This window comes from Scylla paramamosain, chromosome 13 (assembly GCF_035594125.1).
Source record: "Scylla paramamosain isolate STU-SP2022 chromosome 13, ASM3559412v1, whole genome shotgun sequence".
Classification (NCBI taxonomy): Eukaryota; Metazoa; Arthropoda; class Malacostraca; order Decapoda; family Portunidae; genus Scylla; species Scylla paramamosain.
This window is the reverse complement of record NC_087163.1, coordinates 10142501-10159896: the sequence shown is the minus strand read 5'-3', so window position 1 is coordinate 10159896 and position 17396 is coordinate 10142501. Positions and strand designations below refer to the sequence as shown.

The window sequence follows — 17396 nt, the reverse complement described above, 5'->3', positions numbered from 1 at the left end:
GCCAAATAAATTCCAAAATAAAAACAATACATTGTAAAAATCATAACACTGCACAAATAACGCACATGACAGCGATAAAATCTTCAAGTGAGGTGGATCGTGGCAGATTATGCACTGGAAGCCACAAGCAGAAAAGACCACATGGACAGGAAAAGACAAAGCTTGCAGAAGACTGACGGCTGAGAAGTTCTTAAGTCTTGAAGCGACAGGAACATAGCTTAAAAATCAGTTGAAGTGAAGACTGGCTGCTGAAAAGTTCTTAAGTCTTGAAACGACAGGAACGCAGGTTAAATCAGTCGAGATACGTCGATGACAGCTTGAAAGTCCAGACTTGAAACAGGACGCCTTCAAGTCGTACGGAACAGGCTGGCGGGGCGGGCTTGGCATAAAAAAGCTTGATTGAGGCCCTACAAGCAGCTTGAAGAAAGCACCGTACGTGCGTATTAGCGTAGCAGTTTGTGTAGGTGACGGCTTAGCAGGTAACCCGGAAGCGATGAAGGTAGCAGGAGTAGCTGGCGACGGCAGGGCATGTGAGCCAGGAGGACTTGTTTCGTTGACCCTTTCCACCGCGGTCACCATTTTTATGTACAAGGAAATATGTGTTTCTTCTTCTAGTACTTGCTTGTGTATAGATGGTGCCCAAAGAAATACAGTTGTAAAAATCAGCTGTCGTATATTGATAAAATTAAACCTAACAAAAGATAAATATGTGAAGTGCCAGGAGCCGCATGTCCTTGCCTGAGGCTGGCAGGACGGCGACTGAGGTGGTTGCTGTGACTTCCGGCTCAGGTCAGGATGGGACTCGTGAGGTAAAAGGGAGGTGACAAGGCCAGAAAGGTAAAGAGTTCGTGAGGACCAAAGAGTCCGAACGGCCGTGGAACAGGTCGGAGCAACGCGGAGACAAAGGATGCGGGTTGACCTCACTCCCACGTGGTGACAGGCGGGCGGTCAGAGGCTGGATCAGGTCGGGGACAAAGGCGAGGTTGACCAGGGCCATCAAGTCCTTAGGGCAAAGGCGCACCGTGGAATGTAGGGGTGGGCGTAGCGTTCCACCACACACACACACACACACACACACACACACACACAAACTATATATATATATATATATATATATATATATATATATATATATATATATATATATATATATATATATATATATATATATATATATATATACTCGTATATAAAGCTGAACTCTCTACGAGTACCTTAGATGATTCAGGGCTTGTTCCTCCCTCTCCTCTACCCTCTGACTACTTAATGCTACCTATTAAAATTCTTTGCAATGATGTTTTCCATGCCCTCGCTGGTCTAAACCCTCGGAAGGTTTGTGGACCTGATGGGGTCCCTCCTATTGTTCTCTGAAACAGCGCCTCCGTGTTTACATTTTGTCTAGTCAAAATCTTTCAACTCTGTCTTTCAACATCAGCATTTCCTTCTTGCTGGAAGTTTGCCTACATTCAGCCTGTTCCTAAAAAGGGTTCTAATCCCTCAAACTACCGTCCTATTGCATTAATTTTCTGCCTATCTAAAATGTTTTGAATGTATCCTCAACAGGAAGATTCTTAAACATATATCACTTCACTGATGGGTTCCGTCAAGGCCGCTCTACTAGTGATCTTCTGGCTTTCCTTACTAAGTCTTGGTCATTCTCTTTTAAAGATTTCGGTTTTTTTTTTTTTTATGTAGGAGGGACACTGGCCAAGGGCAACAAAAATACAATAAAAAATAAATAAAAAAAAGCCCACTGAGATGCCAGTCCCAGAAAAGGGTCCAAAGCGGTAGTCAAAATTTGAAGGATAAGTGTCTTGAAACTTCCCTCTTGAAGGAATTCAACTCGTAGGAAGGTGGAAATACAAAAGCAGGCAAGGAGTTCCAGAGTTTACCACAGAAAAGAATGAATGATTGAGAATACAGGTTAACTCTTGCATTAGAGAAGTGAACAGAATAGGGGTGAGGGAAAGAAGAAAGTCTAGTGCAGCGAGGCCGCGGGAGGACGGGAGGCATGCAGTTAGCGGCGATGAGAGAGAGGCTGAAGACAGTCAGTTAGAGGAGAGGAGTTGATGAGACGACAAGCTATTGATTCCACCCTGTCTAGAAGAGCGGTGTGAGTGGAACATCCTCGTTCTGTCCTTGTCTTATAATCTAAATTGGAAACTTCACATCTCATCTCTTGCTAAAACAACTTCTATGAAGTTCTGAGACGTCTCCGCCAGTTTTTCTCCCCCCTCCCCCTTAGCTGCTAACTCTATACAACGGCCTTATCCGTTCACGTATGAAGTATGTTTCACATATCTGGGGAGGGGGGATTCCACTCATACCGCTCTTTTAGACTTTTCGTCCCATCAACTCCTCTCCTCTAACTGACTGTCTTCAGCCTCTTTCTCATCGCTGCAATGTTGCATCCCTAGCTATCTTCTACCACTATGTTCATACTAACTGCTCTTCTGATCATGTTAACTGCATGCCTCCCTTCCTCCCGCCCCCTCGCTGCACAAGACTTTCTTTCTTTCATCCCTATTCTGTCTACCTCTCTAATGGAAGAGTTAACCAGTATTCTCAATCATTCATCCCTTTCTCTGGTAAACTCTGGAGCTCCCTGCCTGCTCATCCTTCAATTTCTGACTACTGCTATGAACCCTATTAGGGGACCGGCATCTTAGTGGGCTTTTTTTTTTTTTTATTAGATTTTTGTTGCCTTTGGAAGGTGTCCCTCCTACATAAAAAAAAAAAAAGACGGACAGGTAGGCAGGGAGGCAGACATAATATTGACACCAATATCATGTTATAAGGTGGCATTATAATGAGTAAATTTTAGATGTAGATAGTAGTTTGGCAGGAGATGTGAGGAAGCAAAGCAAGTCTTGGAGACATACCGGTATGATGAAGCTAACTGAAAAGATAAATAACCAATACGTTTTCTGATTAATCAGATTGTCAAATAAGATCCGGACCGTTCATTAGTTGTAAATTAACTCTTTTCATCACGTCACTGGACTCCAATCACACCGCTGGCTGAAGAAGGCAATGCCTCAAAACTCACTTTTTCACACCACAGAAGGCTCTAGACAGAAACGTACTTCTAGACAACCATTACGTGAGCCTCGTGTCTATAAGAGTGTAGGGGATAGTACTGTTGTTAATGTGTAAAGAGTATTTTTATCATTAAAAAAAATGAAACTCTGCAATTGTACAAAGCTGTAGAAATTAAACGCTTATTACAGTACCATAGGCATTCATAACGTTAATCTGAAATTGTCGAAAGAAATAAAAACTAAAGATAAAGGACAATATTTTGGTGTTAGTGAACCAAAAATAAACTAAAAGTAACCTAAACCTAACACATGCTCCTTTGATCCCTCAAACTACGCTCATTCCCGCATGTTACTGTGATGTAAGGGCGTAAGGTCAATGGTAAACCCTCGATCTATTTCCTTTCTTTATGTGAAAACAGTTCAAGTTTCCGCCATTTAGGTGTTGTGAATCGAGCAAAATATGACATCCTTGCAGCGGCTCCAAAATATCAATAAATTCATCAAACTTAAATTTCTTGATATTAGTTTGTCAGTAAGAAATGTAAATTTTCCTCTGTACATGGATAATTCCACAAATATGGAAGTACCTACGTTCATAATTTCTTAATCCTTGTAAGGCATTTTATGTGGGATTCTTCATTATAATAATGTTGGCTGTAAGACAGCTTCAATTTAAAGAGTTCCTTGTTTATCAAAGTTTATTCAGAAACCTTAAATCGAGAGACCTTTAAGATTTTTCCCTCTTTTTTTCTTTTTCATTTTATTGCCTGTAAATAAAATCTGCTGAGGATCTGTTACGATGTGTGTCACACTCACTCAAAATCTATAATTCCAGTGGTATAGAACGTGACAAAGTCTCTGTTATTCAAGAGAAAAGAACCTTTTACATGATTTTCTGAGCAATCCTAGTTTCTCTGTCCACACATTTTAACGCGCGTGGTTTTGTCAAAACAATTATTTGTAAGAATGCTCCATAACTGCATGTGACCTTTCTGATCATCCTCATGCCTCAAGGGTTGCTAGGACGATGTGAATAGTAAGTCACACAATACACAACAGCACATTTCGCCATACAAAGTGCAACATACAACAGTTTTGCACTTAGGATTTATCGATTGTTAGATTTTCCTCACTTGTATGTAACCTGATTTGTTTTTTTCCGTATTCCACAGCCTCACTGCACTCAGCTACACCCAGCTTCACCCAGCAACACAACACGAACATTACACACAGGTCCTACACCACAATAATCAAATATATGAGGATACCTGATATTTTTACCTTTCCCTCTTATATACAGCGTCACGACAGCCAACAGCATAATATACATACTATAAACCTTGTACCACAAATTGATTATGAGGATAGCTTACTGTTTTCTTACTTGTTTAATTAACTAATTATTTATTTAATTATTTATTTTCATTATTTTTTTTTTCAATTTTCACCTAAACGTATAAAACTCATTTCTTTTATTTTCCTTGGCATTCCAGAGCCCCGCGGGGAGATCTTGGGCTCGCCTGACTTATACGTGCAGAAAGGTAGCATGATCAACCTGACGTGTGTGTTGCACGACCTGCCAGATCCGCCCCTATACGTGCGTTGGTACCACAGCAATAAACACCACAGCAACAGGGTACGTGACAAAGTTATGTCTGAATTTCTGCCCCTGGATTCTTATTTTTTTCTCTCTCTCTCTCTCTCTCTCTCTCTCTCTCTCTCTCTCTCTCTCTCTCTCTCTCTCTCTCTCTCTCTCTCTCTCTCTCTCTCTCTCTCTCTCTCTCTTTCTTTCTCTGTAAAAATCATGGAAGAGAAGAAAGTTGTCCAAAGGAAGTATTATTATTATCATTGAACTTTTTTCTTTACATAGAAGAGAGGAAAGAAGAATAAGAGATGGTGGTGAAAGTATTACTCCCTCATTATTTTCTTTTTTTAATCACTGGACCGCCTGAAAACGCTTAGTGATTCAGACGTAATTGTTGATATGATGTTTTTTTTTTTTTCCGCCTCGTAAAAGCGTGGAAAAATCCTTTGAGCTGTTACGATGGTCTAGTCTTTAGTGTGTGTGTGTGTGTGTGTGTGTGTGTTCATTCACCCGAGGTCGTCTGCTGGTCATCCAGCCAGCCATTACCCTACGGAAAGACCTCAGAGTTCATAGGAGTGAGACCACTCACATACCACACAACGGGACAGTAAAGCCACAACTTCTCGGCTTACATCCCTCACCTACTTGCTGCTAGGTGAACAGGGGCTACACATTAAGAGGCTCGCCCATTTTCCTCGCCACATCTGGGACTCGAACCCGGGCCTTCTCTGTTGTGACCCGAGCTTGCTGATCACTACATTACGTGGTGCGTGTGTGTGTGTAATAATAATAATAATAATAATAATAATAATAATAATAATAATAATAATAATAATAATAATAAAATCAATAATAAACGGTTTATTATTTAGGCAGTTAACAAACTGAAAATGTACAGAGGGGGTGGGGAAATACTTAACATTAATCCTAAAGGTAAGTCTAATGTGTGTGTGTGTGTGTGTGTGTGTGTGTGTGTGTGTGTGTGTGTGTGTGTGTGTGTGTTTCTTTGTATGTTATATAGCTGTGAGGATACTTGGATAGTGCCTGTACCATATAATAAAATGTGTTCTGTGTGTCTGTGTATCTGTGATTCTACGTATACATCTCGCTCTTCCAGCCCCGTTCGAAAAAAAAAAAAATAAATAAAAAATGTAGTAGAATTGAGTATTATTTTCATCATCCAATCCCTCGTGCGAGACGGTACCCTCACTTTGGGAAACGACCACACGTGTCTGTAAAGAATCTACCGAAGTATTTAATGTAAGTACATCTTAGGATACCGTGTAAAGCTGCCCTGCGAAAACGAGTATGCGATGATGAAATGACGACGTAAATGGAAATGACGTATAATGTAAACCAAAATAGTCTCGTATTCTCAAACTTTGTTATCTTACTACAACTATTTTTAGACGCTGAAGAGATCATAATATCCATTTTTTTTTTTATCATTGATAAAAACAGAATTGTTATCAAAAGATTACTAAAATTACTAAAAACATCCTTATAAATTCGAGCAACTTCCATCAGAGCCTACCAAGATAAGATCCAGAAACGTTTAAAAGTAACATATTTAATCGGTTGTATTATCCACACGCACTTCTCCATATGTATATTCATGAATATCCCCCAATTTCGTCAATGATTCAGCTTTGACCTCTTGCTGGGTATCACTTTCAAAGGTTGATGATTTACTTGCTCTCTCCCTCTCCCTCTCAGCAAGCCAACGTAATAATAATGACCTTTGAATATCTGGAGGAGGCAGTAGACATTTGCCGAAACGATAATTACTCCCAGTGAGGTCTAAAGCACTGTTCAGGGGGTTCTGTGAACTTATCATTAAACCCAGCTGTGACCTCACTGAACGTTTCCCTTTGTGTCTCACAACACAAGGGAGCAGTCACAGCCTGCCCTATAAAGACAACTCTCTTCCTCCACACAAAACTACAAGCACCTAATAACACACACACCCTTCACTCAAAAATTTTAAAATCATCATGGCGACTCCTACACCAGACTCGAAGTCCCCATCTGGGGAGGGGACCATAAATGTCCCCAGGTCGGACTGCCTTTCTGTCGACGACCCTAAGTGTCTTGACACCCACCTCAACTTTTTCTTCATTAACTTCTGCAACATTCGCGGTCTAAGATCTAATTTTCAATCTGTAGAACACCACCTCTCCTCTTCTAAACCTCATCTTCTTTTCCTCACTGAAACTCAGGTGTCTGAGGCAACTGACAGTAGCCCCTTTTCTGTTCCCTCCTACTTTCTCTATCCTCATTTTCGATCCAAAGCTGGATGCTGCGTTTATGTGCGCAATGATTTAACCTGCTCTCGTGCCCACGCTCTTGAATCTTCCAAGTTTTCCACTATCTGGCTACGACTACAGAGTCATTCTCATACTAAATTTATCTGTGCTGTATACCTCTCTCCTAACTCCTCTGACTATAAGAAATTCTTTGACTACTTAACTTCCAAAGTGGAGCACATTCTGACCCTCTTTCCTTTTGCAGAGATCTCCATTCTTGGAGACTTCAATGTTCACCACCAGCTTTGGCTTTCCTCTCCCTTCACTGACCATCCTGGTGAACTAGCCTACAACTTTACTATCCTCCATGACCTAGAGCAATTGGTGCAACACCCTACTCGTATTCCTGACCGTCTTGGAGATACGCCCAACATTCTTGACCTTTTCCTGACGTCTAATCCTTCTGCTTATGCTGTCACCTTTCTTCTCCGTTGGGCTCCTCCGATCACAATCTCATATCTTTATCTTGTCCTATCACTCCAATCCCTCCTCAGGATCCCCCTAAGCGAAGGTGCCTCTGGCGTTTTGCCTCTGCTAGTTGGGGGGACCTGAGGAGGTATTTTGCTGATTTTCCTTGGAATGACTACTGCTTCCGTGTCAGAGACCCGTCTTTGTGTGCTGAGCGCATAACAGAGGTGATAGTATCTGGCATGGAGGCATACATTCCTCACTTTTTTTCTCGTCCTAAACCTTCTAAACCTTGGTTTAACAGAGCTTGTTCTCGTGCTATACATGATAGAGAGGTGGCCCACAAAAGGTACTTAAGCCTTCCATCACCAGAATCTCATGCATTTTATATTTCTGCCCGGAACCATGCCAAGTCTGTTCTCCAACTAGCCAAAAACTCCTTCATTAACAGAAAACGTCAAAACCTTTCAAGATCTAACTCCCCTCGTGATTTCTGGCATCTAGCCAAAAATATCTCCAATAACTTTGCCTCTTCTTCTTTCCCTCCTCTACTTCAACCAGATGGCACCACTGCTATCACATCTATTTCTAAAGCTGAACTCTTTGCTCAAACCTTTGCTAAAAACTCTACCTTGGACGATTCTGGGCTTGTTCCTCCCTCTCCTCCACCCTCTGACTACTTCATGCCACCTATTAAAATTCTTTGCAATTATGTTTTCCATGCCCTCGCTGGCCTAAACCCTCGGAAGGCTTATGGACCTGATGGGGTCCCTCCTATTGTTCTCCGAAACTGTGCCTCCGTGCTTGCACCTTGCCTAGTCAAACTCTTTCAGCTCTGTCTGTCAACATCTACCTTTCCTTCTTGCTGGAAGTTTGCCTACATTCAACCTATTCCTAAAAAGGGTGACCGTTCTAATCCCTCAAACTACCGTCCTATTGCTTTAATTTCCTGCCTATCTAAAGTTTTTGAATCTATCCTCAACAGGAAGATTCTTAAACATCCATCACTTCACAACCTTCTATCTGATCGCCAGTATGGGTTCCGTCAAGGCCGCTCTACTGGTGATCTTCTGGCTTTCCTTAGTGAGTCTTGGTCATCCTCTTTTAGAGATTTTGGTGAAACTTTTGCTGTTGCCTTGGACATATCAAAAGCTTTTGATAGAGTCTGGCACAAAGCTTTGATTTCCAAACTACCCTCCTACGGTTTCTATCCTTCTCTCTGTAACATCATCTCAAGTTTCCTTTCTGACCGTTCTATTGCTGCTGTGGTAGACGGTCACTCACTGTTCTTCTCCTAAATCTATTAACAGTGGTGTTCCTCAGGGTTCTGTCCTGTCACCCACTCTCTTCTTATTATTCATTAATGATCTTCTAAACCAAATTTCTTGTCATATCCACTCCTGCGCTGATGATACTACCACCCTGCACTTTTCCACGTCTTTTCATAGACGTGCAACCCTTCAGGAGGTAAACATATCACGCAGGGAAGCCACAGAACGCCTGACTTCTGATCTTTCTAAAATTTCTGATTGGGGCAGAGCAAACTTGGTATTGTTCAATGCCTCAAAAACTCAATTCCTCCATCTATCAACTCGACACAACCTTCCAGACAACTATCCCCTCTTCTTCAATGACACTACACTGAACATCCTCGGTCTGTCCTTTACTTACGAGTATAATCTGAACTGGAAACTTCACATCTCATCTTTAGCTAAAACAGCTTCTATGAAGTTAGGTGTTCTGAGACGTCTCCGCCAGTTTTTCTCACCCCCCCAGCTGCTAACTCTGTACAAGGGCCTTATCCGGCCATGTATGGAGTATGCTTCACATGTCTGGGAGGGTTCCACTCATACTGCTCTTCTAGACAGGGTGGAATCAAAAGCTTTTCGTCTCATCAACTCCTCTCCTCTAACTGACTGTCTTCAGCCTCTCTCTCACCGCCGCAATGTTGTATATCTAGCTGTCTTCTACCACTGTTTTCATGCTAACTGCTCTTCTGATCTTGCTAACTGCATGCCTCCCCTCCTTCCGTGGCCTCGCTGCACAAGACTTTCTTCTTTCTCTCACCCCTATTCTGTCCACCTCTCTAACACAAGAGTTAACCAGTATTCTCAATCATTCATCCCTTTCTCTGGTAAACTGTGGAACTCCCTGCCTGCTTCTGTATTTCCACCTTCCTATGACTTGAATTCCTTCAAGAGGAAGGTTTCAAGACACTTATCCACCAATTTTTGACCACTGCCTTGACCCTTTTATGGGACTGGCATTTCAGTGGGCATTTTTTTATTAGATTTTTGTTGCCCTTGGCCAGTGTCCTTCCTACATTAAAAAAAAAAAAAAAAAAAAAGACAGCTGAAGGCAAGATCCTTCAGCTGAGAGTGTGCGGGTTGGGTTTCTCCCAACCCGCACACTCTCAGAAATCCTGTTGGGAATAGTTGATTATTTTAATTCATCGTTTTTTTTTTTCTTCTAGAAATTGTGTCTGCTAGTCATATTCTATCCCTTAAACTTGTACGTGCCTTGTGAGTGTTTTTCTTTTCTTTTTTTTTCCTGGAAGTTTTTTATGTTGTAAGAATTTGAAGTGTTGTGGAGTGGCTTGGATGCTTCGTCCTTTGCATTTTTTTAGATTAATTAAAAATGTATGTACTCTACGACACATTGTATGTTTATTTAAGCATTCTGAGTCATTGTATCTATCGATACAATAACTTTTATGATTTTGTGGCAAGCGGTTCGTTCATCAGGTGATTTTTTTTTTTCATTTTGCTATCAACAATGTCAGTACGCATTGTTTTATGTTAACTATATTTTCTACCTCTCTTCTAAGCTTTAAACACACTATGAATATTAATTTCTTTGATGAAATTACGAAAAATTAATATCATTTGATGTGCTTTTTTCAATTGCATGCATCTGTTAAGAATACCAATGCATACAAGTTTATATTAATTTTTATTTTCATGCGTCTCTCATGGTTTTTATCTGCATAACTTGGGACTCTGTGTTAAAATACTTCGCCTTGCGAAAGTAATAAAAATAAAAGGATTTTACACGTTTCCTCTCATGCATCTTTCTCAATAACGTCCGTTTACACAATTTTCTAGTATTTCAGTTCAGGCCTCCGAGAAGGGCATGGGAGCGCTTTTCTTCACAAACTACAGCCTGTCGCAACTCGGCAGTCTTACGACACTTCACTATGACTTTGAACACATTCTAACTTGGATTAACTTTCCCAAGACTGAAACACGCCATGCTTTTGTTGGAGACTTGCAAGAGGAGTACGTGTCCTTTTAAAGTAGAAATTATTTTTCATTTGTTTCTCTTTCATCTCTAGTTTTATTCCCTTACTTTCTTCTTGTACACTAGATATATTCAAGAGAAGTAACACTATAAAGTTAAAATGATCATGCTATTTGTATTTTTTATATTTCTTGTACTTTTTTGCATATTTATACCGGACATGAAATAAAAGTGTTTCAAAGTGTTTAGTGCCATGACGCCTGAATTTCGATGTGTTCTATAAAAGGTGAACTTCTTTTTTTACTTTTCTTTCCTTTGCACTTGTGCCATTTCGTGTATCATAACTGTTTACGCCTTTCTTCATTGTGATATTTTCTGTGCTTCTTTGGTGTCTACATTTCTACATGAAAGAGACAGTTTTGGAAGCAAAACTTATCTCAACAATAAAAATTTATCTCTCACAGCCTGAAGAGGATCATTTACTATCTGTTTTTCTAACCTCATATTCAACAAGGTCTTGGTTTGCTTCCAGATAAATAACAAAGTGATAAAAAAAACTTATCCTTTACGAAAACAGAACAGATGTTTAGCATTTCAGTTTACTGATTGAACTGTTATCATCTCCCATCACGTTCTTATCTGCAGCATCTCACCACTTCAGCATTCCATCTCACTTGCACGTCTGCCTTTTATCTATTCATCTATTTACATAAAAAAAAAAGAAATCCTATCCTATCTCACTTAAATGTCACCCGCTCACTGTCACATATCGCCTATCACTTCACATAACTTCATTACCTCACTAGCATCTCTTTCTATTACTCACACTCTTTACCACATCAAACATTTACTAGTACTCATATATTCCACACTCACGGTTATCTATACTAATCACTACTTATATGTCTTCTGCAGAACATAAGCTATAGCAGCAGTCGTGGGGGCGTGTCTATGATCGTGGAGAAGGGTCCCACCACCATCAGTCACCTGCTCATCACTTCAGCTCGCGTAGAGGACAAAGGCGTGTACACCTGCGCAGCCTCCAATCTTAATTCCACTTCCGTCACGCTGCACGTTCTCAATGGTAAAGGTGTCTTCAGGAGGACCTTCGGCCGAACACTCTCTCCACTTTTGATACTTCGAATGCTTGGTGTGTGTGTGTGTGTGTGTGTGTGTGTGTGTGTGTGTGTGTGTGTGTGTGTGTGTGTGTGTGTGTGTGTGTGTGTGTGTGTGTGTGTGTGTGTGTGTGCGTGTGTGTGTTGGGGAGGGAAGTAACGTGTAATTTCCGCAAAAGTGAAAAGAGTCAGGATGTGGCCCACTTTGGAAGTTAGGTAGTCAAAGAATTTTCAATAGTCAGAGGATTTAGGTGAGAAGTGTACAGCACACATAAGTTTAGTTTCAGAGTGACTCTGTGGTCGTAGTTTGATAGTGAAAAATTCAAAAGATTCAAGAGTGTGGGCACGAGAGCAGGTTAAGCTATTGCACACATAGACGCAACATCCAACTTTGATTGAAAATGAGGATAGAGAAAGTAGGAGGGAACAGAAAAGGGGCTACTGTCAGTTACCTCAGACACCTGTGATTCAGTGAGGAAAAAAGATGTAAATCAGTACAGAGGTGGTGTTCTGCAGACTGAAAATTAGATCTAAAGCAGAAGTTAATGAAAAAAAAAAGTTGAGGGTGCTATCAAGACACAGAGTCGATACCAGAGGAGCAGTTCAACCTATGGACATTTTTGGTCCCCTCCACAGATATATCTATCTGTCTGTTTATCTATCTATCTGTCTGTCTATCTATCTATTTATCTATCAAACTATCTATCTTCCTTGTTGCGATACTCATTCGGACAAGATTTCTCCCCTCTCAGTAGTGTCGTATTTCATACGTATTCACAGTAAAGGGTCCCTCTCGCTTTTATTTTCCTGGTAGTAATAGTAGTAGCAGTAGTTCTACTACTACTATTACTAGTAGTGTATATATATATATATATATATATATATATATATATATATATATATATATATATATATATATATATATATATATATATATATATATATATATATATATATATATATATATATACACTACTAGTAATAGTAGTAGTAGAACTACTGCTACTACTATTACTACCAGGAAAATAAAAGCGAGAGGGACCTCACAACTCTTTCTCTCACAACTATATATATGTATTATATATATATATATATATATATATATATATATATATATATATATATATATATATATATATATATATATATATATATATATATATATATATATATATATATATATATATATATATATATAATACATATATATAGTTGTGAGAGAAAATATTTTTTTTCCTAAAAAGTATTAAGAATAATAAGAAAACCCGGTTTTTCCTTAACATTTTTATTAGGCATCTTTCTATGACACTTTTCTGTTTTTTTTTTTTTTTTTTTTTTAGAAGAAAATGGGTTGAAAAGGGACAATACTATTTGCAAAAGTATGTATGCATGGAAATCCTTTAAGAAGATAAGAACATAAGAAATAAGGGAAACTGCAAGGAGCGACCAGGCTTACACGTGGCAGTCCCTGTATGAAATATACCTACCTATTTCCACCTATCATCCCCATCCATAAACTCGTGTAATCTTCTCTTAAAGCTCCCTAATGTCTTAGCAATAAAAACACGATCACCGAGTCTATTCCACTCATCTACCACTCTATTTGAGAACCAATTTCTTCATATTTCTTTCTTATACCTAAATTTTTCAAGCTTGAACCCGTTATTTCTTGTTCTATCCTGGTTGCAATGGCCCTAATACTGATCCCTGTGGCACCCCACTAATTACATGACCCCACTCAGATTTAGAGCCGTTTATTACAATTCTTTGTCGCCTGTCGCTTAGCCATGACCTTATCCAGCCTAAATCTTCCCATCTATCCTGTGTCCCCTAACCTTTTTTTTTTCGGGAGCCTGATGGGGTACCTTGTCAAACGCTTTACTAAAGTCCAGATATAAGATATCATAACTATCACCGTTATCTACTGCCTTGTACACTTTACTGTAAAAACTTAACAAGTATGTCAGGCAAGACTTCCCCTTCGTGAAGCCATGCTGTGACTGATTTAGCAAGTTATGTTTGTCTAAATGTTCCCTAATGTTCCTCGTTATTAATGACTCCAATATTTTACCCACAACTGAAGTTAAGCTGACAGGTCTATAGTTAGACGCTAAAGTTCTATCTCCTTTCTTAAAGACGGGTAATACATTAGCTTGCCTCCACATTACTGGTACCTCACCTGACTCAAGTGATTTCCTAAAGACAGAAACTAACGGCTCACTAATAACCTCTTTGGATTCCTTAAGTACTCTGGGATATATTTCATCTGGTCTTGGTGTCTTGAATTTTTTTTAGCCTATCTATCTCCTGTTCCACTATTTCCTTAGTTATGGAAATATCTGTCAGCTTCTCATTCTCATCTGCTCTAAACATCTGTTCACTATTTGGCATATCCTACACGTTTTCCTGGGTGAAGACAGTTAAAAAATACTCATTCAGAATTTTACTAATCTCTTCCCCAGAACTAACCAGCTCCCCATCTGCTGCCTTTAATGGACCTATAGTGTCCTTATTCTTCGTCCTGTATACCTGATAAAATCCCTTAGGGTCCGTCTTCGCCTGGCTGGCTACCTTTAATTCATAATTGCCCTTAGCTTTCCTCACACATATCCCCCTCTCTCTCTCCTCCACCCCTTCCGGACACATCTTCCCTCCTCTTGTCCTACACCCTCACACCTCACCTCATCTCTCTCATCTTACCTTATCTCTCTCAACTTCGTCCCGGACCTGACCTCACCCTGCATCCATTGCCAGTCAACTCCTTGGAGGTACCTTTTTAATTCCTCAATATCTGCTCACCTAAAGTCAGGTATTTCATTAGTGTTTTTGTTTCTGAAAGTTTCTTCCCATTTTGATTTGTACCCAATTTCCCAATAGTCACTGTTACCTAGCTGTCCTCCAACCTCTACCTGCATGACTGCTTCCTCCCAGTTAGTAAGAATTAAATTACCTTAAGAATTGAATTACCTTAAGAAATTCCTCTGTTTCGTTGTTACCCACCATCAGGCTCCAGTCGATATTCCTAGAATTTAAATCTCCTACCACACATACCTGACTGTACCTGCCTGCTCTATTTATTTCCTACCATAGTGAGGTGTTAATTTCCTTTGTACTGGTCGGTGGCCTGTACACTACTCCCAGTACTACTGACTGTGATCCTTCCTCAATACCTACCCATATCGACTCTGTTTTTTTGCTATCTGCTTTAATTCTACTGTTAATACAACACTGTAATGTGTCCCTAACGTATAACGCGACGCCTCCTCCTCTCTTGTTTTCCCTGCCTTTATAGAACAGTGTATAACCATCTATCTTAACCTCTGCATTAAATACTTTTCCTGACATATCTAACCAATGATATCAAGGTTCTCTACACACGCTATTCCTCTAAGCAAGTCTATTTTATTCAAAATACTTCTACAATTTGTAAAGTAAATCCTTAAGCTATTTCTCACCTTGCCTGAGCTAGTTACCTTTCTAGATTTAACTAATTTGTCCTTCGTTTTGACCTCACAACCCCTTCTTCTCTCCTGAGTAACGGAAAAAAAAAAAAAAGCTTGGGGTGCAGCTACCTTCCGTTCGAGTGTTCCTGCCAAACTTTTCAACATTTCCATGTAAGTTCATGCGCGAACACACACACACACACACACACACACACACACACACACACACACACACACACACACACACCAATATTTGTATGAATAAAATCTTGAGAGAGAGAGAGAGAGAGAGAGAGAGAGAGAGAGAGAGAGAGAGAGAGAGAGAGAGAGAGAGAGAGAGAGAGAGAGAGAGAGAGAGAGAGAGAGAGAGAGAGAGAGAGAGAGAGAGAGAGAGAGAGAGGCGATCAAACAAATAAACAGGCAGACAGAGAGACATATAAAACCTATATTATGTAAAGAAAAGGACACTTTCAGATATAACATGAAAAAAATTATATATATATATATATATATATATATATATATATATATATATATATATATATATATATATATATATATATGCAATGGTAACTTTATTCAACGCATCCATCAGAGATGAAAGAGAGAGAGAAAAGTGATTGATTACTTAATTTTTGTCGCGCGCGCGCGCGCGCGTGTGTGTGTGTGTGTGTGTGTGTGTGTGTGTGTGTGTGTGTGTGTGTGTAAATGTTTATATATGGCTACGTCTCCGCTTTTGTTTGTTTGTTTGTTTTTTCTTCCTTTGCTTACGTTTTTCTTTTTCTTTTCGTTCCCTGACGTTTTCTTCTCTTTTCCTTTATCATACCACACTTCTTTTCTCTTTGATGTCTGGCTCCAGGCAACACGCTGGACCTCCCTGGAATTAGCGACGGGACAAAACACACACACACACACACACACACACACACACACACACACACACACACACACACACACACACACACACACACACACACACACACACACACACACACACACAAACACAAACACAAATACACACACACACACACACACACACACACACACACACACACACACACACACACACACACACTCCTAAACACACACACACACACACACACACACACACACACACACACACACACACACACACTCCTAAACACTCACACACACACACACTCACGCGGCTGCTGACAAAAATTAAATAATCAATAACTCTCTCTCTCTCTCTCTCTCTCTCTCTCTCTCTCTCTCTCTCTCTCTCTCTCTCTCTCTCTCTCTCTCTCTCTCTTCTGATATCTTCCTGATCTCTCTTTTTTAACATTTCCTTATTCTTTTGTCTCCCTCATTTTTGTCCTTTCTTTTCCGCACATTCTTCTTGATATATTCATTCATGTTTCACTACCAAATCTTCATGATACTTGCCTTTCAACTCCCGCCCTTCCGTATATCCTTTTTTTTCGCTCAGTCTTTCTAGTTATGAACTATGTTATGTTTAGCCAGCCATATATCTCATCCCTGTCGATCACCTTTATTAATGAAAAGAAGAAACGAATATCCCAAACAAGAATTATAGATAGCGATAAAACTTACATTCCGTTATTTCAACTGCAATATGCCAACTTTTTTTTTTAATTATTCATAAATTCATCACACATGGTTGTAATGATATGTTTTTGCCTTCTGCAGGAGAGTATCCAGCTGCCATGCAGACCAACAGTGCAGCTTCTGTATTCAAGAGCCTTAGTCTACTCCTGGCTGCTATCGTTGCCAGAATACTTTGGCAAGGATGGGTTCATGGTACCTAAGTGAGTTAACTTGTGCTGGAGGGAGAGGGGCAGGAAAGGTCAGATAAGGGAAGGTAGAGAGAAACGAGTAAGGGCAAAGGAAAAAAAAAAAAATGGGATAGTTGGGTGAAGGGAAAATGTATGGAGAGTTTAAGATTTGGGATTTATGAGAGAGTGTTGTACAAGTGTGAATCGAACGCAAGGGAGAGAAAAAGAAAGATGATGATAAGAGGGGGAAAGGAAGATGGGAGGGTAGAATCCCACGAAAGAGAGAGAGAGAGAGAGAGAGAGAGAGAGAGAGAGAGAGAGAGAGAGAGAGAGAGAGAGAGAGAGAGAGAGAGAGAGAGAACAGAAAGAGACAAACAGATAAAACTGAAAGACAGAACAGACAGACAGACAGAACAGAAAGACAGAACAGAAAGACAGAACAGGAAGAAAAACAGGCAGACAGACAGATAAGAGTAATGAAAGGGACAGATGTTATTACAT

The 17396-nt window shown here is 39.9% G+C and overlaps 1 protein-coding gene across 1 annotated transcript in view; it reads left to right on the top strand.

The window, feature by feature from the left end:
• LOC135106424 (zwei Ig domain protein zig-8-like) overlaps positions 1-17396 on the top strand; it is a 79772-nt gene that overhangs the window by 32976 nt on the left and 29400 nt on the right. The window contains exons 3-5 of the mRNA XM_064015431.1: positions 4535-4677; positions 11496-11664; positions 16810-16928. Of these exons, the coding sequence (XP_063871501.1) occupies positions 4535-4677; positions 11496-11664; positions 16810-16928 (431 nt within the window). The remainder of the gene's footprint in view (positions 1-4534; positions 4678-11495; positions 11665-16809; positions 16929-17396) is intronic.